We start from the raw sequence: 24651 nt of genomic DNA, 5'->3' as shown, positions 1-24651 counted from the left end.
GATATGAAGGGGCACATGGGGGATATGGATTTGGTGAAAGAAATAAGACGGGTGACGCTAGATTTTGCTATGGCCCATGACCTAGCAATAACACACTTACTTTTAAAAGTGAGATGAAGGTTTAATGACCTATAAAAGTGAATCACATGAAAGCCAGATAGACTTCTTCCTAGATAAGAAGGTAGATCGACCACCATGTAAAGACTGTAAGGTTATCCTAAGAGAGAGTTTGACTACCCAACATAGGCTAGTGGTTATAGACGTTTGCATAAAGACATGCAAGAGAAAGATTTTGCCTAAGGGAGGGGTCATAGCCATTTTCTGCTGCCTTGTATCTTGGCTCCAACGACCGCCCTCCCCTTTCCAAGGGTGTTCCACGTCCCAGTACCCCTTGTTTGTGATCCTCCACCAAAGCTCGAGGGCCTCGGTTGCCGTACTGTCTTGCCAAACTGGGGCAGCACATACTTATTAACCCCAGTGGCCTCCAAGCATGTGGCCCAACTAGGTGGTGGAATTTAAACAATGAAAAAATAGATGTCCAAACTAGGTGGTGGAATTAATAGGTGTCCAAACTAGGTGGTGAAAAAATAGATGTCCAAACTAGGTGGTGAAATTAATAGGTGTCCAAACTAGGTGGTGGAATTTAAACAATGAAAAAATAGACATATTTAAGGATTAATTAGTTACAGAAGGAAAAAGGAACTCTGAGCATGATGTTAATAATATATGAAATGAGATAGCTCACTGTACTAAGAAGTAGCAATAGAAGTTTCAAGAGAATCTAGAGGAAAAAAATATTCTGAGAAGGAAACTTTGTGGTGGAGTGATGAGGTTCAGAAGGACATTAGTGAAAAACAATCATGTTATAAAACTTGCAATGTAATAGAAATGATCAAAACTTAGAAAAATATAAAAATGCTAAGAGAAGCGCTAAACAAATAGTAAGGCTAAACTTAAGGCCCATGATAATTTAAATAGTAAACTAGGAAGAATAAAAGGCGAAAAAAATGTTTTCAAATTAGAAAAAATGAGAAAGAAAACGTGTAGGGATCTAAACCATATTAAATGCATTAAGAGTGAGGAACAAAAGGTCTTGATGAAGGATGAAGAGGTCAACGAACGGTGGAGAGTTTATTTTCAAAAATTATTATTATTTTTAACGATTATTTAATGACGAACACATTGGGAACATAACAGTAGAAGGAACCGTTGGCATGAATGAGGGTGGAGGTCATAAATACATACATAGGATTAGGATATCAAAAGTGAAAGAAGCTTTAAAGATGCTGAAAATAGGGAAGGCTTTAGGACCAGATGGTATCCCATTAGGTTTAGAAGCGCATGAGGGAGATTGGCATTTTCGGTTAAACCAAGTTGTTCAGCAAGGTATTGAGAACAAAGAAAATACAAAATAAATCGTGGAAAAGTACTATGGTACCTATTTACAAGAACAAACGAGAAATACACTATCTTGGGATCAAACTCATGAGCCATAGTATGAAGCTGTGGGGGAGAGTGATTGAGCAACAACTAAAGAATAAAACGAGTGTATTAGAAATTCAATTCGGTTTTATGCCAGGGAGATCAACAACTAAGCCTATTTTCCTACTTAGGCAACTGCTTGAGAAGGTTATGGCTAAGTGAAAAGACCTCCACATGGCCTTTATTGATCTATAGAAAGCTTATGATAGAGTACCTCAAGATTTATTTTGGTGGGTGTTGGAAAAGAAAGGAGTCTCCAGACACTATATCTACTTGGTGAGAGATATATAGGAGAGAGTGCAAACTAGTATACGAACAATTAGTGGAGAGACGAGTGAGTTTTCGGTAACAATAGGCATACATCAAGGGCCAGCATTGAGCCCATACCTCTTTGTCTTGGTTATGGACGATTTAACTAGGCACCAACAAGATAGGGTACCATAGTGCATGTTTGCGAACGACATAATTTTGAATGACGCGACCCAAAATGGCATCAACACAAAGTTAAAACATTGGAGGAATGATCTAGAATCTAAAAGTTTTAAAATTAGCCGTACTAAGATTGAGTATATGAAATGCAAGTTTAGTAATAAAAGGAATAGAGACAAGAAAATAGTTAAAATTAACAACCAAGAAATACCAAAAAGAGTGCATTTTCAATATCTTGGGTTAATAATCCAGGAAAATAGAGAGATTGAGGAAAGATGTCACAGATAAAATTCAAGCTGGGTGGCCGAAGTGGAGATGTGCAACAGGAGATATTTGTCATCGCAAACCAATGAAGCTGAAAGCCAAGTTTTATAAGATAATTGTGAGACCAGATTTGCCTTATGGGGCAGAATGTTGGGCGGTCAAGAAACAACATATCCACAGAATGAGTGTAGCTGAGATGAGGATGTTGAGATGGATGAGTGGAAAGATAAGAAATGATAGAATTCAAAATGAATACATTCAAGAGAACTTAGATGTGGCACTAATAGGCGATAAGATCAGAAAAAGTAAACTCAGGCGGGCTGGCCATGTGCAGCGCATACCCATTACCACACTTGTTAGGAGGTGCGAGTTAGTTCAAGTGGAAAGCTAAAAAAAGGCAAAGGGTAAGCCAAAAAGGACATGGTTAGAAGTAGTGAAAAAAGATATGGGGACTTATAGCCTCACTGAGGGTGACCCTTATAGAGCAAAATGGCGGACTAAGATTCGTGTAGCCTACCCCAATTAGTTGGGAAGAGGCTTTGATGACGATGATGATACAATGTTTGCTAAGGAATATGATCAATAAGACTGCACATATACCTTTTTTACTACTTCACAATTGGACAAGTCCTACATTCCATGAGACAGTGACTGAGATTAGGAGCTTCTTTAATGCAAGACGGAATTTTCTAGCTGTAATGGGTTCCACATTTACTTACATTCTTCAAAGAATCTTCAACTAAATATGTGAAAGTTCTCACACAATTTAATGCATGAATTGAAATTTTACAATCTATGGGCTCATAGATTTCAATTAATGCTCTCATTAATTAAATATAACATCTTATCGAGATCATTGACATCTTATGACGGCACATCCTGTGTATTTGTATGGGGATGAAGTTAATTCAATGCGGTATCTGCATTGGATGTATGTCGATTTCCACGACTTGTATGTCTCTCTTCCTGATATTCTCACATAACAATATTTGTGTCGTCAAGTATTTTGGTCTCTTAGCATTCTCTTAAATTTCCTCAGAACAAGCCACATCCAAAATCATCTATATATTTGTTTTAGAATATCCTCCCTTCCAAAAATGATAACAATGCTATAGAACCACGAACCAGCTTCAGTCTGTGTCTTGTCATTTGATCTTTTTGAAGCACCTTCCAAGTGCGCCTCCATTTCAGGTAGCTCAAGTCCACTTTCCATGGAATTCCCATGAGAAAACAAAGGAGCTATGTTCCTTTTAGATCAATAGAGGCTACTTTCTTACACAAGTCTATGCCAATGTTTACAGGAACACCTGTCTGTTCACAAACAAGTAACAATTCCCCAATACCTATTCATATGGGTCGCCAAGTTTCTGCAAATCTAAATGGGATAACTCATGTTTTCCACATCTGTTTCTTGAAACACTACTGCATCAGATTTCCAGCTTGGCTATTATATAACTTTATTCTTTCCAATTAAATCAATTTCATATTTTTGGAATTCCTTGTAGCATCTATGTATGCGACAGTTGACCACTGAGGTGTATACTGGCAGATCCATCTCGAGCCCAGATCAATATCAAGCCCAATACGAACTAAGCTTAGTTCATTGGGCCAATGCAACTAGTAACTAAGCCCATCAATAACATCCAGCAGTTATACGATACATTGGATGCGTTCATTGCTGAAATTAGTATCACATTGAAGATTAATTGCATAGTTCAGTACACAAACTGCTTTCATAAAATGAATTTCAATACAATGCACATGTTGCAAACAAGAAAGGATAATGTCATACCTCAGAGTCTCTCGACCCAAGCAAGCTCCTGTCATTTAAATTAGCAGAACCTACCAGGACTGCATGGTCATCTATTATCATTACTTTGCTGTGAACATAAATCTGACAAAAAAAGAAAAATCTCTTAAGTCATACAAGCGCCTCCCACCTTAACAAGCATTGTTAAGCATCTCCTATAAAAATCACATACCATAGAAATACATGAGCTTGAAAAATAAGTTAAATGCAGGGTCATACAGTCTAAAGCATAAACAATTTGTAAGACCAATCATCATTATTTATGGAATATTTTTACTACATCTTAACCCAATCTGATGCAGGTACTAGAAGATCCAGGAAGGGCATTTGAGGATAAGAGATTTCACCTGGTTGGTAGCCACAAGACCACCCTCGGAAAGTTTCCCATAAGTTCTAAGACCATAAAAGGAGATATAATCATGTGTTTTAGGACCAAGTACATCATACAAATTTTGCAATAATGAATGTGGTCCCCTGCAAATAGTTCGATACTGCCAGTGCATGATAGCTCTAACAGATGCGGCACCTCCATCATCTAATCCCCCCTGTAAAATTAATAAGTTCATCATACACAGAGTTGATACTAAAGCACCTTACATGTAAAATGGTGGCAGTAATTATCATACCTGGAATCCAGGCAATAGAGGAATTACTATGATGACCCTAAAACATTTTTGTTCACTATTTGCTCGCATAATGCGTCTATATAGTGCTTCCAAAACACGGTTCCTGATTATTTCATCTCCAGAAAGACCTGATATGAAAAATTGATTCTGTAAAGCAATTGGCCGATCAAATAAAAAACTCATTAGTAACAGGAACTACCTATGGATTCCAGACTTGCATACGCAGATCCAAAAAGTTAATTTAAAAATTTCAGTAATATTATCCATGACAATATCAGATGCCATTCATGTCAATGAATTCATAGGGAAAAATAGCTCCATTCCAAAGTGTTTGACAAAATATTAAAGAAATAATCCACATCAATGTCGTTATTCAGCATCAATGAATAATATAATGAGGAGGTATCTCTAAAAATAGCTTCAAGACTGATAATTGATTAAAAAAGAAAAAAGCGACAAGGATTTATAATATTCAATACCACCACACAAATGAAAGTAGAAGAAATGGAAAATAATTAAAAGAAAGAGATCTAACTGGATGAATCACATTATAGTCAATTAGAGCAGTTAGGTTTGCATGAATAATTTTCACTGTATTCAAACAATGATAAAATAAACTAGCAGTTTTATTGATTTTAATCCACACTGAACTGCAATAAGTGGTTATGCATTATAGTCAACAGTTTCAAAACAAAATAAGTGGTTATGCATTTCAGCCCTAGAGTTAAGCATAAAGACTCAACCAGCGAATTTGGAGACACAAAATGGTTGAGGAATATGCACAACAACAACATAATTCTCTTGGAATAAATTGGAGGCCAGAGCAGAAGAGGAAAATAAACTTCTCTCCTTTGAAATAAATACTCCATCAACTAGGGAGAAAATCGGAGATGAACAGGAAGTTGATGAACAAGATACTACTCTGAAGTAGAGTGCTTGTCCAAATAACCTTTTTTTTAAAAAAAAAAAAATGAATTTGTGCTTATTGACTCGTCTGAATGAAACAATTAAAGCCAATAATTCAGCATACCTCTTGACTATAATTAAAGCCAATAATTCAGCATGCCTCTTGATTATGATAACATGCTATTGGAAGGCCCTAAAACTTATAAAGCAGAATAAAATAAGCCACAATGTGAGAAAAAAAAGGAAATCTTGTCCATAATATTACAGAATTCGTGAATAAAATTTGTCCATTTCTGATGTCAGTTCAAGTGAATTGCAAAAGGAGATGTCATCTAGTTGGTCTCTGAAATTATTCAGTTCAAAAAGTCGATTTCTCCACTTCCAATGCCACTTCAGATAAACTACACTCATTCAGAGAGAAAAGAGAATCCCAGTCATGCAAAATCAAGTGAAGTAATAAAGGAGAGATAGCTACAAATTACTTTTGTATTCCTTAACATTCATGCAAGTACAAAAGTGTCACTCAAGCTTTTAGAACTAATCTATCCTGATTTGTAAATAGAGCGTTGCAAGGGTCATACATATTTATAGTATTCTTTTTTTAATCTATACATCTTTGTAATATTAAGTCATTCTACAAAGTATCAACCCAAATTAGGGCATTTTTGCCAATTACCATATATGCTATGCGCTATAGAAGGTTAGAAACTAAAAACCTTTGTATAAATGTTTTCTTAATAAGAACTATTTCCAAAGCAAGAGCCGCATCTCCACAAGGAACACATACAATCTTCAACAACCAAATAAGCATCTATCTAGGACTCTCCACAAATCTCAGTTCACATCCACTTACAAGTTCAAAGTACACAATGGTTCCAGAAGAAAATCGGAATCGAAGTAGCTCAAAGTGCCTTGCATGTATGTCGACATCATTCACAAGGGTGTTGATGTTACAAGAACCAGATTCCAGCATATGCATTGAAATCTTGTCAGCCATAGAGTATATTGAAATCTCGCATTTCGCTGCCAGGAATCTTTACTTTAGGGAATTGAGAGTGTATTATGGGAACCACAATCATGGTGTGAAAGCTTATATTAGATTTTCAAATGTGGTTGTATGACGGCCACCATTGTAAGGGTGAAAAAAAGAGCATCTTATAAAGTTAGCCCATCAAACCATGATTGAGAGAAGGGAAGCTTCTGTTGGACTCTTGTCTCTCTATTGTGATTGAATTTGACTATAGAGACTAACCCAAATCGGAAATGTAACAATACAAACAAATAAAGAATATTGGAGCATCTCACATCTCCTTAGCTAAAGCATCAGCAACCTCATTAGTCCCACAAGAGATGTGGTAGGATTGCACAAGCTGGTCATCACACAACTCAAGCTTTGTGCTTTTTAACGGCTTAATTCAAGACCATTCCTTATCATGTAGTGTATGAATTCGAAGTAGGCCCCTGTTCACCTTTAACATGACCAATATAGATTTCTAGATGCAACCAAGCTGTAGAGGACAACAGAAGAATTTGTTTTCGATGATTTACTCAGCTGCATAATCTATGACATATAGCTCAATTATCTGTTGCAAAACAAATATCCTAAAATGAACAACTAAAAAAGCTTATACATATTTCAGAAGGTAGAAAGATGATACGATAACTATTATTGTGGAACTTGAAGTTAGGTATGCCGAATAATCACCTCTATGTACACAAAATACTCCGCCTTTTCAATTAGTGAACAATAAGCATTATGTATGCTCTCCTCAGTTTGACTTGTACCAGCAGACCATTGGCCAACACTTCTGACAACCTGCACATCAAAGACAGTTATATATACCAGACAAATGCAGATCCCAAAATGAAAATACACACAAAAAAAAAAGGAATATAACACCCAAAAATACAAATATAACACCTCATAGAAATCAGAATGCCACATAATTCAAGAAAACTAGAGGTATAGTGTTTGCAAACCATAGTCCTAAGCAGAATATGAACCAAATTCCAGGGCATTTTCATATCTAAAAATAATCAACAGGATTTCTGCTCAAAAGTTACGATGATTTCATACAAAGACGACATAAATGTATATGATGTAATAGAAGTTTCATTTGCAATAAAAGCTGAAACATGCTTCCAATCCTGTGTGTAGATGAAAAACGACTGGTACCAAATGAGATATCAAACTGAGTTTTACATTTAAATGATGGAAATTATCATATGGTTTAATACAGGCTTCTAGACCACAGTAATTCAGATTCTTCATTGCACAAGAAGGTATCACACATGCATATGTAAGTTATTGTGAATACACAAATGCTATTTAAGCATGGTTAACTCTAAAAGCCGAAGAAAAATACAATTAGTTCAAAACAATGGACTCGGATTGGGACATGTCATGGTCTTCATCTGAGTTGACTTGGGACACTTGGGTGAGTCTCAATAGACTTGGTACCAACCAGCTGACTTGTCATTTTTAAACTCAGGATTTTATGCCTAAACTTTGAAACAGGAACACACTATTCCTCAGTCCAGACAAAAGAGGCATAACAAAGTTCCTAAAATAAATCGAAGAGAGAAAAGCATGAAAGCATAGACATATGGAAACAACTCAGAGAGAGAGAGAGAGAGAGAGAGAGAGAGAGAGAGATATCTCAAAAATCTCCTAAACAAAGGTAGGAGGATCATGAATCTATTTATTGAACTGCATGTGACTGCCATATCTCCATGAAAATTGCAAATCAGAAAGAAAATATTCAAATAACCGAAATGAACAATTGAATGGATATTGGGCTGCGATCATATTGATCTAATATATGTTTTCTTTTCTTCTTCATTTTTTTATTTTTATTTTTTAATATTTTGTGTCTTTTTTTTTTGGGGGGGGTGGGGGGTGTTAGGGGCATGGGGTGTTTGGGTGGTAAGTACTTTACACTAGTCAGCATCAACTATACCACAACTAAATTGGGTACTCCTAACCAATTTACAGAAAACAAATTATCATGCAAACCATTGAGTGTGTTAAGCATGGACAATGTGCTTTCTTGTTAAAAACTCAGTAAAAGAAGTTTAGCACTGTATCTTGACAAATGCTACATCCCACGGACAATTCATGGCGAGAGACTGAAACAAAATAAAACATCTAATTTATTACACCAGCCAATGGATATGATTTCAATGGTCTCTTACATTAAAGGAGTCAAGCATAAATTTCATTAAAGACTTTACTAAGAGTCTCAAACCATAGTATTTGCAAGCAAAATTCATTCAATTTAATTTTACACAATGATGAGAACAGAACCCTAAAACTATAAATAAAAGGATTCAACAAGCTGAATTTGCTAACAAAAAAGAAGCACTGAATGGGTCACAACTCAAATAGAATAGCCCTTACTCCCTTAATTATGTCTAAAGTAAAGCCCTGCATGCCAAAAGAATATTAAAACTGAAACAAACCTGACAACGACAGGGGGTGCGGGGACCAACTTGTCCAGTTTCTTCTACAGAAACAACCAGATCACCCCGTTCTTGTGTTTCCCACCATTCCTTATCCAGATGTATTAGATTTTGTTGTGTGGATGAATCCAATGACATTTGCTGATGAGGATGAATGGTATCTTGGTCATCCACAAATCCTCTCATTTGCATATCTGGCACATGACGCTCAACCTTGGACCGCCTAAAGGGAAAGCTTAGGCTCTTATTGTCAAGTAAGTTATGAGTCATATCCACGCCATTCAGTTTTGGAATTCCGCTGCCCTTGTCTTGACCATCGGCCTCTTGAGGCAAAAGCAATGGGATGTCTTGGAATGATGATCGAGAGGAAAATGAATCTTGCCGAGTTATTCCTTGATGCTGTTCTTCTTGTCTCCCATTTTTGGTATCCATCTCTTTGCTATGCCCCATGTAATGTGGTATAACCATATGATGATGAGGCATAAGAAGAGGAATTGCTTGCTCATTGGGAGCCTTGTTCCTCTGAAGGTGGAACCAAAAAAGAAAAGGAAAGGAAAGAGAATGATCAGGATGAGAAAGAATTCAGAACTCAGATAATAAATTGCTAAACATAGAGGATTTCAACCTTTGCATAGTTCCATCGTTGAACAAAATGCCTCGCAACATCACGACAAGGCGGTCCCCAGAGCGCACAGTGAACATCATGCCACGGCATGCGAGGATATTTTTCCCTATCCAGTTCATCTTTCATTGTATCTTCCCAGGAATTCGGCTCAGATTCCCTAAATTAAAGGAACAAATATAACACAATTATTTCTCAAGATCTTCTTTATCGGGTAAGAACTAGAATTCATCAGTGGAATAAATGACATTTAAGTATTCAAAATAAATTGAACAAGTCAATAACCTGAAGAATTAAACAGCACTAATATCTATAAGAAGGTATTATAATTACCTGGGGTTGTAATAATCCTTCCCAGGCCATATTGAAGGGGGGTGATCACCAATCCTATGTTCAGCCGTGTCATATCGACCAAAACATAAATCCAGACCTCCAATAAAGCAAACCTGATAATCAACGATCACGATCTTTTCATGATGGGACCTGCAAGTACGATAAACATTTTACTAGCAACTGCACTCACTACTCTCTAAAATTGATAAAAAGTACTGGTCCTCTGATTCTATGATTGAAAGTGCTGGTGATACATCAACGGGCAAGAAATTTTCAAAATAGTATGATAGGCAAAGCCAGAGTTCAGAGTTATCTGCTTACCAGAGATAGACACCAGTAGAGAAATGATCAGGATACCGAAGAACTTTCACATTTTCATGAATACTAAGAAGTCGCCGCTTACTATACACACTATTGATTTTCAGAGCAAGAGCAACTTCTTTGTATAACAAGATGTAGATCTGCGATACACACCTAGTTCTCAGTAAAATGTCAAATGAAAACCTTGTAGCTATTCCTAATTTCACAAAAAGCAGGCGATTATATATCACAAGGACAAAAACCATCATGGTAATGTTCAGAGGTGCTCTTCTACTGCAACCAAAATCAAAGCATACAGCTGCCATAAAATAAGGAGCATCACAATCGAAAACATACAATAACATAAGCAATCTCACATGGAATGGCAACTTAATAGTTAAAAAGGAATGGCAACTTCAACAGAAGGAAACCAGTCAAACATAGAATAAATGACTGAAAATGAGCCATCATATCACTAAAGAAAAGCACATCACTTCCACTTCAATAGGAGATCAATTTGCACTGAGAAATTCATGAAAAACAACTGAATTACAAGGCAATTGTCCCCAAATAAGTTCACCATGCATCCAGAATTCCGGATTGAAAAAGAGAACAACTTGGGAAAAAAAAATCATAATCGGATAACGAGGGGTTAAGAGGTGTCGCAGATCCTATTACGTTTTGCCAATTTTACCAGGTCAAGCAGGTCATCCAACAGGTGAGAGTACTGAATCTGTCCAAACAGTTCAGATCAAGTAGTTCACTGGTCAGACCAATATGAAAAAATGTCACAAATATAAAACACCGGTTAATAACGGTCTGTGCCGATTCAAACTAGCTTAGACAAATTCATTGGTGCAATGATAGGATTAGACAGGTTCCAGGCCACAGTTATTGGAGGCAAGAGGAGGTGAAGGTGGGGAGCTGGGGATCGTTGCTTGGTAGGAGTTCCCTAGTTGGAGAGTGCATGAAGGCGTCTATACAATAAATGCATATGAAAAGAGATATTCTTAAAAATAAAATATTAATAACAATTTTAAAAAATATTTAGATGCAAAATCAATATATTAGAAATATTATACAGAATAGATAATTACATCCTTTATTTATTTGAGTCTCATCATATAAGTCCTTCAGAATTATATTCTAATGATATTTATTTGACCTTCCATTGCAACTCGTAATAAAGGATATTATTATCATCAAATACTGCCTTTCCTTCAGTATTTCCCTTCACTTCAATTTATGACTTGCTTTCTCCCACATGGGGAGATGCTAAGGTGATCCATCCTCCAAGTGCAATGAGGACACATTTCAATTTAGAAAATAAAACCTAAAGTAAGAGCTAGATCAAGCAATTAAATTTAGAACTATTAAAGAGAGACAGCAAAGAGATCATCCTCTCCCTTGTACACATTTTAACAAGATGATTTAAAAGTCTCTTAGTGATTGATTCAGATTTAAGAGTCTCTTTTCTTTTAAACAATTTACTGAAAATGGATTTGGATATTCTTTTTTTTTTTTTTGGGTTGATGGATATGCATTTATTGCTTTCGTTCTTTTTTACTTGATATGCATTTATTAATTATTTTCCTTTAAAAATATAAAGAATATGCGTGTATTAACTTGTTAACCAATTCTTATTGGTCTAGGAACACGCACCCCAATATGGGATCGTGACCTAACCACAATCCCACTCCATGACCATGGGGATCCCACTCCCAGAGTGGGATCACCACCCATGTCAAGAGATCCTGGTAACTAAGTTCCACACCCTGTTCCTAGTCCAACAAGGCCAATCAGAATATCATTGCTTTTTGGTAAAAAATACTTGGATTTCAAGAGCTCAAAACTCCTACGCAAACTCGTATACCTACTACGCAAACTCCTAAAGAAAACTATGAAAGGCGTAATTCAAAATAAGAAAACAACTGAAAAGGACTTCCAGGTTTCTTTATAACAGAAAAATTAGAATAAACCAAAGTTCCCTATCTAGCAACTCCCATAAAGTCCCACAAAATCCTAGCTGCTCATTCCCTTCTCCTCTGATTTTAAATGTAATAAATGGAATGAAGTCCAAAATAGAAGTCCAAAACCCCTAATAGAAGACTTTTGACAAAAAGAGAACCAAATATGCCTCCCAAAATATGAGCACCAAATGTCCTGGCACAAAAACCCTTGTTCTCAAGTTTTCTAGTATTGCAGTGAGAAAACTAATTTTGAAGTGAGGTTGATGGGTCACACCTTGGATCCATTCTCTTCTTCAAGCTGTTTGCTGGTTCTCAAAATGTAGATGGTACTACAGTTCATAATTATACAAAATCTTTTGGAGAATACCTCATGATAAGGATCAAAGTATGTCAACAGAGGAATCAATACAAGCACATCAACATTCCCTTCTTCTACAAGTTGAATTAATATGGCATCAAAGCTTGTTTCTTTAGTTTTGGATTAATTAAAACTCCAACTAGTTCATGTAGAAGGTTCAGGATGTTCATGTAAAAGGTTCAGGATGTAACAGTCAGACATGTCAGAATGCAACATTAAGGTTCAGAATGTAACAGTAAGGTTGCTATTGAGGCCAAAATTTTCCTGAAAAAATTATAAAAGTGCCACGCAAAATCAGGTCACTTGCTCCCCCAATATATCATACTCTTTGAATCCCCCCCTCGATTTCTAACCTCCTCTTATTAGCATCCAAGCATATCAGGCCAGTCAGCAATGCCCCAACCTCGGCCTCATTACCACAGTCAACATATGCCCCTTGAATACCTAATAACATCCCCAACACCCCAAGCAATTCTGTCAAAATTTAATTAACTGCCTCTTCAGCTGGGGGTGTCCAAGTTGCATTCCTTGTTTACTTTAGTAGTCTGCCTGTAGCTAAGGCAATCCAATGGGTTTCAAAATTGGCTCTTGAATACTCCCAAATTCCTTCATCGTTATCATCCAAATAGATTTTATTCTGTCCTTCAGATAAAGTGACTTAAAGGCTCTATTGTTCCTCTCCAAACACACATACCATAAGATCGCAACCATAGTGGTCGCAATAGGGTTACTTCGGATTTCGGTAGTAGTGGGGAAAGCTGTTGGCATGATAAATCTTCAATCAAATAGAAGGTGGAAGAGTGCCCTTCTAATGTGAGTGGTTCTAGTCTTTGTATGACCATGATTACTATTTCGTGCAGGTAGACACACTCTAGTTGATCTGCAGCAGTAGCTCGTCTTAGCGATGGCATCTTTAAGTTGCAACTTGAATCCTTTAAAATGACTCCCTGTGATACTATTTGATGTCTATCCTAAAATTTTCCTCTACAGAAAACATTAAGGGCGTGTTTGATATCTGGAAGGCACGGTTTTAAAAACCATGTCTTCCAGGGAAGTGGATACCCTTAGTTCCATGGTCCCCCATGGAACTGGCGGTATCCACTTTTTAGCCTTCAATATAAGGAGGGCAGATACCGCTCCACTTTACTGAAAAACTTCCCTGTTATCAGTAAGGGAAGTGCAATAGTTCTAGAAGACGGTTTCTAAAACCGCGTCTTCCATAAGTTAAAACACACCCTAAGATCCACAATAGATCAAAGATATAGGCAGAACAACCTTGGATTTAATTTTTAGATTTTTGGTGGAGCATGACTATCTTTGGGATTTTATCACAAGATGCTTTTTTATGAATCTTGTTAGAAGTCTCACATGGGAGTTTTTTGGATCCAATTATGGGCCTATTTTTGGTATATTTTAATTTAGTGTTACTTAACAAGTTTAGGATAAGAATGGAAGGCATAGAATAGAAGGGAATGCATGGCTAAGATCTCGAAAGAATTTGTAGGGTGTTAGGGATATTTAAATAATTGTTTTGGATCACTGTAAGGGATTTTTAGTTTACTCTTCATTTCATTCTTCAATGGAGAAACAATGAAGCATGTGGTACTTCTCCTCTTATCATGAATTCCTTTTCTAGGAACTTTGATGTAGAAATTGTGTTATTGTTTAATTTTTTGCAAATCCAAATATTTTTCTTCAGAATAAATATTAAGATCCGCATCAACTGGTACCAAAGCAAGTTGTTCCTAGAGAATTAAAATGGCAATTAAAAAATTGCGCCGATTAAAGAAGCTAATAACGTAGAGTGACATTCCCTTAAATGAAATAATGCAGATTCCCTTAAACGTAGTGTGACAAGGTTTTGGCCCAGTACAACAATTAATTGGAAGTGCGAGTTGGTTCAAGTGGAAGGCTAAAAAAAGACAAGGGATAGGCCCAAAAGGACATGGTTGAAAGTAGTGAGAAAAGACATGTCATGGCCTCACTGAGGGTATGGCTCTTGATAGAGCAAAATGGCGGACAAAGATTCATGCAGCCGACTCCAAATAGTTGGGAAAAGGTTTTGATGATGATTTGCAAAACCACAAAATCAACTCATCACACTAGAAGAACAGGATGTGCAATGTGGAAGGGCTCTAGTTATTGAAGATGGATGGGACATGATTTCTAGAACCTATTTTTGAACTTATATTTTTTGTTCACTTAAGTTTTGTAGTTTTTAATAAAAGTTTATTTTATAACTTAAGTCAAATTATTTTGTCACATGGGAATTTGACACATGTGAATTTGATAGCATGTGCCAAGGGTTAAAACTAGACATGATAATTTGGCTTAAACCCTAATCCATGAAAAAAAAAAAAAATTTAAAGTAGCCTTTTGTATGACAATCTCATTGGCTAAACCCGTGAAGTTTATAGAATGACACACATTATGATTGGCCAATCTATGGGATATTATCCTCGTCGGAATACCTTTTTTCAGTTATCACAAGGGCACATCCCTACTTTTATGATGGTTTATTATTTTCTTACAGTTTCATGGTCAGTTATGGAATGATTAAAGGACTTATAAGGAAACATTTTATGGAGAAGTACAATTTGGTAAAATGGTTAATTTAGGGTTTTATGATAATGGTGTGCAAATCACATCCATTAATCTTGATAGTTAGGCATAGATGTGTGGCTAGGATAAAAACCCTCTCATATGCCATAGCTAAACAACATTAAGGGCTAAGATTGACTGATTCAAAATATCTCACCACCTCAAGGCTATAAATACCCTTGCTCATCCTCATTCTCTACACACTTATTGAGCCATTGAGGAGAGAGAATTGCGTTCCTTGAGTCTCTTCCCTTTTCCTTGATGAAGCTCCTTGTCAATGAAGGTGTTTGCCAAATCTCATGGTGTCTAATTCTACTTCTTCAAGGTAATCACCTCATCCATTTTCTTTCATTTTCTAAGCCTTATCCCTTTTATTTCTTTGTTGCAATTCATCACGTACAGCAACATTTTAATTCCATTTCATTAAGCTTTGGTGACCCACTATATTCCTTCTCATACTATGCATGTATACTTCGTAATATAAATTGTGTAGTCATCAACTCGATCACTAGACACTATTTACCTTTGAGTTACGACCCCTGATTTTTCCCTGAGATCTGGAGCTTTCTACCCATAAACATTAGTGTGCATTTGTGGCAATTTAATCATTATTAGCTGGAGATTGGAGTTGGAGTAAATTCTTTGATGTTATGCCACAATATAGTTCACTACATTATCATATAACTTGTTTTTCTTATGAGCTGATTTTCTAAGCTTCACCAAACCTTTTTGGACCTCAAGAATTTCTCCCTCTCTCTCATTTTGAACAACATAAAGTGGTGAATTAATGATATCAAGATTCCCATTAGTGTGCGTGAGTAAGGTAGGCCCTTGAGTTTGAGCCATCCGTGCTTTTATCTATTAGACAACACTAAGTCCCTAAAAGATCCGAATTGTGATCCAGGTATTAAGGGTTTAATTGTTGGCTTCCCTTTGCACTTTTGGTACTCTATTTATTGCGAGTCATTGAGCTTGAATTTGTGTTGTTAATGATGTGTATTTGATGATAGCAAAGTTACATGTGCAATGTGTACAAAAGTGTTTGTAATTTAATTTCTTTTATGTACGAAGTGTTTGACAATTTGTGTTAAGGACTCCATTGAGTTGTAATTTTCAGCTTTTTAAGTGATATTAGAGTCAAAAGTTGTTGTACTTTGTGGGTGTAACAGTGGTGAAAGTGCATTTAGACTTGCATGTGCATGTATTGGTTGTAAAATCTTAAACTACATTCACAAATCAAGTATTGTATACAAAAGCATCCTACACTCTATATCACTTCAAAAATTACGTGGAGACAACCCTAACCTATGGGCCTTTTTCTTTTTCAGAATTGCCCACCTGACCGGCATTTCCAATACCGGACAGGTGGGAAATCCCGTAAGGACATGTCCGATATTCACAACACCAAACAATAAGACTATTCGGTATTTCTAATACTCGATAGCTCAACTTCCCAAGTTGGAAAAAAACAAGGAGATGCTCAACATTTTTTTATTTCTTAAATAAAATAAGAAATTAATAAAATTTTTTACATTACACGAAATCTATTGTACTAATTAAATATTAAGAAGAACCGAATGGCAGGGATGTTCGGTGTTGCAAATAGAGATTGGTGAAAAGGGGTAGGGGTGGTCTCCATGTAATTTTCACAAATATTCAACTCATGTCATAATAAAGCCGTTGAAAAGGTGCACATATGTGAAATTTCCCTTTTTTTTTTACCCCTTCTATGAAAGAACTTGGCTTGGTGGTTCTTTTTTCATGTTCAGTTCATTCTGGTTTTTTGTACAAAATTATGCAGTTTGTTTTCATCTCCAACAAATTCTAATATTCTATGTGGAGAAAAAAAAAAAAAAAACTTAGGGTATGCTTGAGGGTAGAGAGATTGTTCAAGAGATTCACTATTAAGTGGGGTTGCGAGTGAGATCTCCTTTCAAAGGATGTGTTTAGTAGAGATCCATTTTTTGTGTTGCGTGATTGGATTTCTCTTGGCGAGCCATTATTGTTGTATGAGTACTTTGACAGGATGAATAATAAGATCGAATATAACGATCCAATTAAAAAGAATAAAAGAATATACAGAGGAAATAAAAGTTACCTCATTCTTCCTTTTTGATAGTTGATTTCCATCATATCACAAAAAGTAATGAATGATGCATGATATATGAATCACTAGAGGAGAATAAACAAGATTGTAAATTTGAAATTCCTCTCCATGGCTATTTTTTCCCTCCAATTTCCCAAAATTTTCTCAAAATAAGGAGTTAACTTTAGAATTCCCATATTATCTTTCTCCTCACATTCCATACTCAATCCCTATGTCTAAGCACATTAACAAATTCATATCTAACTGCAACGATTCCCTAGAGTCCTCTCTCAAAATTGTAGGGAAAGTAGGACTACAAACCTCATATCTTTCCTAAAATCTCAAATTTCTTATTTAGATTGGCATTAATTATTTTTAAAACACAGATTATTAATAATTTAAGATCAAATAATATTAACCATTTAAAAAAAATATCTATTACATAGGAAAATATTTTAAGAATATTTGGAAATTTAATCGTCTTATCATGGCAAGAATTCTTTAAAAAGTGAATGAAAGAATTTAATTAAAAAATAATTGTCATCATCATCATCATCCAAGCTTTATCTCAATTATTTGGGATCAGCTACATGAATCTTGCTCCCTATTTTTTTTAGGATTCACGATAAGATGTGGCAAAGTTTTACACCGGCCGCCTACCAAATGCAACCCACCTCCTTTACCAAGGCTTGGGACGGGTTAAGGGAAAGTTTAAGCTCCTCACCATCATTAGAACATTTTAATTAAAAAATATAACAAAAATAGATTTCATTGGAGCCCTGTCGTTAAATTTCTAATTTCCAATTCTAAATAAACATTGATTTTCTAAAAACAGAAGAATATTCATCACCTACTATAACTAGGTCATTTCTTAAGAATAGTTTAAAAAATCCAGTTTTTTTTTTTTGAAGTCCAATTATTTAAGACCCACTTGTTTTTTGAAATATCCAATTGTTTTATTATGACACGAATTACTTAAATTTAAAATTAGAATTTGTAATTACAAAGATATACTTTTTTGAAAAGTTTTATAAATTAAAGCTTCCTGCAATGCACATGCCATCAGCTAGTTCCATAAAAACCATACAAGGAAATGTACAAACAAAGCACAAAGGGAAAGGGATGAGACAGACTCTCCCGTAGTGAGAGCCTCTCTCGGACAACACCCTATTTCACCAAGGAATCTTTATTAGCCTCTTAGCAGGAGACCAGGCCAAATTTTTACAACATATATAGAGTCATTACCCTATAAAATACATGTAGCATGTAATGATTCAAATGTATCAATTACCATTGTCTTCTCAAGTTGTAAAAAAATCTTTTAAAAAGAATTCACGTCCCTAAAGAACTGATTGCAGCACTCCACAGACATTATATGCAAATATAGAAGAATATCTCCATACCAAAAAAGACACCATTTTGTAATTTAATTTTATAATTCAGTAGCATGAAGAAATACTATTTCATATGATTTAAGAAACAGATTATAAATTTTGACAATACATGATCCCAAAAAGTGGTGTTCCTAATTATTAATGTCAAGGCAGGAAGAAAACATTGCAAACATGTCAAACTTAATCCATAGCGAAAAAACTAATTTAGCATGAAAAGGGCATCTATGAGATTAATCTATGCAGTTCAGCAGCAAAGAAAAGTAGTATCGAATAAATTTCCTTAAGGTGAGAAGAAAAAGGAAAACCATATTAACAAAACAGATGTTTACAACCAATGAGCTACTCAACTCGGACAACAAAATATTACCTGAACTCCTTCCTTAGCTTTAGCTTCCAAGATAGCATCAAGCCGGGAGGATTCATGACTATTGAAAGGACGACGTAGATACAATTCTGGGCAGAGCCACCAGTCAGTAATGAATATCTGCACGGAACTTCAAAATTATTCTGTTTTTCCTTGAAATCAACAGAGAGAAAAACCAGAGAGATGGCTACGACAAAATGTACCACAATTAAATTTATGAACAGACCTCAGATTTCGCTTCTTCAATTGACAAAGCAATTGCTTCAAATGCCGCCTGCCCATCTACAAACCATTGAGCCTCACTCTCATCATCAGTCAGACCCCTTGGGGGAGCAAAAGACCCAAACCGATGAGGATAGCACCAGCCCTCTGGAGGCCTCAAACCAGCATCATTAATTGCAGCAACCCAATCTCGGACTTTGGCATTACTTTTAGTCCTTAACTTTATGGTCCTGCTCCCACAAGAAACCTTTTGGAAATAGAATTTTTGGTAAGCCATTCTACCATCCAAAACAAAAAGTTCCAGAAAGTTAACTGTTATGTCTAACCATGAATATACAGACTACAAGCTTCCTTTTGTTTACAAAAGTTACATGTCAAAAGCTTATCTTAATCTACAAGATAACAAATCAAGGTAAATTTCATATTTTAGCATATGCAATCAAGAACACCAAGGGCCCGTTTGGATACCTCTTGAGGATTGGCTTCTCCAGGTTTTGGGCCGCTATCCACCGTTTGGGTAGCACGTTTGGACCCAGCTAACACTCCCCTGCAGATTGGCCTATCCACATTTTTGGCCTAAAAACGTGGAGAATGCTATTCTACCAAAATAGGTGGAATAGTGCTATCCGCGATTTTGTGGATAGGCCAATCCCCGTCGGACCTAAAATTTTACAATTCATTCAAGTTAAGTTGGAACAATGAGGTTTGCAAATAAACAAGCGTCTTCCACAAACACGTGCAAAACCCTAGCTTCTACAAAACCTTCGCCATTGCTATTGCGTGCCAAACCCTAGCGCCTCTACAAAACCTTTGCCATTGCTATTGCGTGCCAAACCCTAGCGCCTCTACAAAAAATTGCCCCAGGACAGGCTTCTCAAGAACTAGACCAGTGTATTAGAGGAATCTAACACAGAAACGTTTGAATCTTCTCCAAAGACTCCATTAGAGACCTCTTCAAGCTCTAATGTGTTGGATTCCCCTGGTTTTCACAACCATGAAGGTGGTCTTCTAGTAAAGGATCTGAATGGTTTCCTTAATGGAGACTTTACACTTTCAGATCTAACAAACTGAAAAATTTACTTAGAAAGGGAGATTGAGGGCTCTGTTTGTTCATCAATTGAGTGGTTACCATGTCTTCTCAGGCCCTATTACTGGTTCCGTTCTCATAGAAGAGGTGGAAAACTGGATTTTCATGCTAGCTTAGCATTAGATAAGAATTCACAAGGCAAAAGTTACAGACTTTTATCTTAGGGTTAGGAGCAGGCCTATTATCGAAGATAGCAGTGGTGTGAGGTTTGCCCCTTGCTGTAAATCCTATGAAGGCCTTGATGAGGAGCTATGTGAATGTGGGCTTGGTGAAGAGACTGGTAACTAGGCAAATGTTGATGATTTCAAGTGGTTGAGAGCTGTGCAATCACCAAATTGGAGCATATACCAGAGGAAGAGCGGTTTTCTACTATTGGAGAAGTTCTTGTACAATCCCACTGAAATGAGAATTGGGTTTGTTTGAGTTCTTTCATAGAGATAAGAACTTATGGCATCTTTTGGGGCTATTTCTTTTTCAATTGCTTTTTTTTTTTTGCTTTTTTGTTATTCATTAGATGTCCCAATATCATTTTTATTTCAATGGAAAAGGCTACTGATGGAGTTTCCATTATCATTGTTATTTCAATGGAACTACTAATGGGCTTGAATTTGATTCATATGTGGGCTTGAATTTGATTCATATGAGGACTTGAATTTGATTCATGTGTGGAGAATTTTGAGTATGTTGTATAATTTTATGCACAATTTGAGATGCGATGGGCTGATTATTTGGAGAATATTGGTAATTTATATTCCTACTGATAAACTCGGACTCCTTGTTATGTGCGACATTGTTTGCCCTACATTGTTTGATGTGATAAAATCGAACATATATTAGTACTGATAAAATCTCATACATATTGGAATAAATTTACTCATTTATTCTCACAAGCTACATTGTTTGCCCTACAAGAATTAGAGATATTAATTCTAAGTTTCAAAATAGGAAAGTATATAACTTGATAATTTTCCAAAACATTGAAGTTAAGATATCTATATAAAAGAATACAATATAATGGAATAAGAAAAAAAATAAGGATTTCATCATAGTTAAGAAATAATATTGAAGTTTGGAATGCATGTGCGAATTTAATTAATATAAAATTCAATTAAATGTAATGTACTAATACAAAAACTGCAATTTAATTTCCATGGATTCACATCCTCCAGGCAATCCAAAAAGTTAACAAGCATTCCATGTTTCTTATCTGGTGCTATCCAAACAACAAACACCCCTATCCCAGGGACAGACCAATTCCAGAAGAAGCCAATTCTAGTAGAAGCCTCTCCTCAAGACAGGCTTCTCCAAGTACCCGAACGAGCCCCAAAGCAATTTCCAATATTCTATTCGCGCATAAGATTCAGATACCAAAGAAGAAGCTCTTCCTACCACTTCTAACTTTTTCAAAATCAGCAAGAGCTAGCATATAGCATGATGTAATGAATTACTAGAGTGCATAGGTCGGTGAATAATGAATGAGAAGAATTACTTGATTCATGGGCTGTACTTCAGCAAAATTACAACAACATACATGAAAAAAGTCCAAGGCTACAGAGAAAATTTCCCATAATATTTCCTTGTGATTAAGAATGCGTCACCTATTTTCAATATTTTTCAGGTATCGACATATGTTTCTACAATTTTCAGTTATTCAATATGGTCCAATGCAACACAGCTTTAGGAAGTATGGAGTTAGCAAGGGTTTTGAAAGGGTAGAATCAACAAATGGCATCTGATGGATCAAAGGGGAAACTCCAGTTCCATACCCAAGTCTTCCACTTGTTAATTGGCAAGTTTGTTGTACGGTATTTTCATGATATCCTCATTTACAGTCCAAACACTGATGAACATTTATTACATTTACAGCAAGTGTGGGACTTTGGTTGCTGAAAACAACTTCAAATTGGGGAAAGAATGAATGACAAGTGCTCCTTCCATTGCACTTCCAAACTTGGAAAGGTCTTCCAAGTGGAGTGCAACGCCTCAAAGGTGGGAATTGGAGGTGTCCTAAGTCAAGAGGGCAAACCCATGGCCTTTTAACGAGAAATTGAGGGGGGCAAAGGATAATTATTGTACTTACGAAGTGGAGTTTTATACGGCAATGCAAGCCTTGAGGCATTGGAGGCACTACCTCATTCAAGGGGAATTTATCGTTTTCTTAGACAATGTAGCTTTGAAGTATCTAAGTGCTCAAAAGAAATTGAATAGGAGGTATGCAAAGGGTCTCTTACTTACAAGAGTCCACTTTCATAATCCACCACATATTGGGCAACCAAAAAAGGTCATTGATGCCCTCAGCTGGAGGTGTCACTTCCTTGGTAGATTTTCCACCTCGATGGTGGGTTTTGAGGCCCTAAAGCTTATACTACTGATCCATACTCCTCTAAGATACTTGAGCAACTTACACAAGGAGAAAAGGATACATATACTGCTCTTGTTTTATTAAATGGTTTTCTCTCTAAAGGAAACCAACTTTGCATTCCCAATGGAGCCACTTCACATACAAATCATGGGTGAGATGCATGGTAAATCATGGGTGAGATGCACGGTGACAACCTTAGCACCGGGTTTGGGCGGTATAAGAGCACAACTCTTGTGGAAGAGAAGTATTTTTGGCCCAAACTAAAGAGAGATGTCAGCCAGTTTGTGGGGCACTACCAAGTTTGCCAATTAGCAAAAGGACGGTCTCAAAACTCTCTCTTACCCATCCCTGATCAACCATGGACAGATGTGAGTATGGACTTTGTGGTGGGGCTTCCCTGCACCACAAGAGGGTGCGACTCTATCTTCGTGATGGTAAAATAGGTTTTTGAAAATGACCCCCTTCATCCCATGCTGAAACACCCTAGAAGTGACTCAAGCGGCTAATCTTTTCTTTAGGGAGATGGTCCACCTTCATGAGGTACCAAAAACCATCACCTCTGATTGAAACACAAGAATTGAGAGCCATTTTTGGAGAACCTTGTGGAAGAAGTTCGGCATTAAATTGCGGTATAGCAGCGCCTACCACCCACAAACCAATGGTGAAAGCGAATTTGTCAACCAAAGCCTTTGTGATTTGTTGAGGAGCCCTGCCAGGGACAAGCCTTCTCAATGAGATCGAGTTTTAAATTACGTCTATAAACAGTTCTCATATTCGGTCCACTGGGAAGGCTCCACTCAAGGTGGTGAGTGGTCAACCACCAAGCAAGGTACTTGACTTAGTCCTTTTGCCCAACAAGGCACGAGCTAACGATGATGCTGAAGCTTTGGCTGAGCACATTGAACCTCCATTGTCACGTTCGAGAAAAATTACAGAAGCTCTAGGACAAGTACAGGGCCGCCGTTGACTTGCACTTACGATAATAAAAAAAAAAAAAATAACCCTTTGAAGTGGGGACTTTAATGGTATACCTTAGGTGTAAGTGCTTCCCAAGAGCCATTTACCATAAGCTTAAATATAAGAACAATGGTCCTCATTGTGTACTTCAAAAGATGGGGCTGAATGGCTACAAGATTGAGCTTCCCGAAGGATATAAAATTTCTCACATTTTCAACATTTCCAACCTATATGAATGTCATGAGGAGGTTGTTAGGGAAGTTGAAGCCAGTTGGGAAGCACATCTGCCCAAGCAAAAGGGGGGACAAGGTAGAGAACATCTTGGATGATAGCATCAACTCTACCTGCAGTATTTGGCACAATGGAAGGGCAAGCCTGATGACGAGAGTTCCTAGGTTTCTAAAGAAGAATTGATGAAGATTGATCTCGAAGCCCTTAAGGAATTCATAACTGACTTGAACACGAGGATGAGTTCTCTTTAACCTAGGGAGATTGATGCAAAAAATGAAAGAAAATTTTACTAATATTTAGTGGATTGTGTTTTCTCTTTTCGTTTATTATGTTTTCTCTTTTCGTTTTTTTTGGTAAGATGGGTATTTTGTGTATTTTTCTCTACAATGGACTTTTCTGTAACTCACAAGAAAGTCAGGGATTTCTATATATTGTTTGTGCATGGGGAGAATTAGGAGGGAAATGTTAGAATTTAAATTTAAAATTTTATTGGGAAGGGGTAATGTCCATCAATGCTCCTAGGAAAGTTAAATGTACATAGCTTGGGAAGAGGTATTGTGTATGGCATGGGAAGTGGTAGCATCCAAATACTCCTAGAAAAGTTAATAGAACTTTGGCTTGGGAGTCAAGCCAAGCCTATTAAAAAGAAAGACTTTTACCTTGCAAGAATCAATGCCTTTGCTGTAAATTTTCAAAAATCAGCAACATAGTTCCCATTTTAGGGTGGTCCTAGAAGCCTCATATAAGCCATGGAAGCTAGGCTTTGTTAGCTCCAGCCCATTGTC

General features: G+C 36.5%; 1 protein-coding gene and 1 pseudogene across 2 annotated transcripts in view; one reads left to right on the top strand and one right to left on the bottom strand.

The window, feature by feature from the left end:
* Positions 1–24651, bottom strand: part of LOC18431481 (phospholipase D zeta 1) — a 65104-nt gene that overhangs the window by 11018 nt on the left and 29435 nt on the right. Inside the window, exons 7-16 of one of the 2 annotated variants that reach the window (XR_016049589.1) lie at positions 19234–19476; positions 19011–19127; positions 10256–10395; positions 9935–10084; positions 9605–9761; positions 8980–9501; positions 7223–7333; positions 4612–4739; positions 4333–4530; positions 3968–4069 (exon numbers count right to left, since the gene is read on the bottom strand). Coding sequence is in view for 1 of the 2 variants with exons in the window: in XM_011624002.3 (XP_011622304.1) it covers positions 3968–4069; positions 4333–4530; positions 4612–4758; positions 7223–7333; positions 8980–9501; positions 9605–9761; positions 9935–10084; positions 10256–10395; positions 19011–19127; positions 19234–19476 (1887 nt within the window). In the remaining variant the exon portion in view is untranslated. Of the gene's footprint in view, positions 1–3967; positions 4070–4332; positions 4531–4611; positions 4759–7222; positions 7334–8979; positions 9502–9604; positions 9762–9934; positions 10085–10255; positions 10396–19010; positions 19128–19233; positions 19477–24651 lie in introns of both variants that reach the window. The other variant, XM_011624002.3, reaches the window with a different exon arrangement.
* On the top strand, positions 19547–20717 carry LOC148783347 (tubulin-folding cofactor C pseudogene; annotated as a pseudogene).

The sequence above is a fragment of the Amborella trichopoda genome, chromosome 2 (assembly GCF_054954075.1).
Source record: "Amborella trichopoda isolate Santa Cruz 75 chromosome 2, AtrichopodaSantaCruz75HAP2 v2.0, whole genome shotgun sequence".
NCBI lineage: Eukaryota > Viridiplantae > Streptophyta > Magnoliopsida > Amborellales > Amborellaceae > Amborella > Amborella trichopoda.
This window is presented reverse-complemented; position numbering and strand designations above follow the sequence as displayed.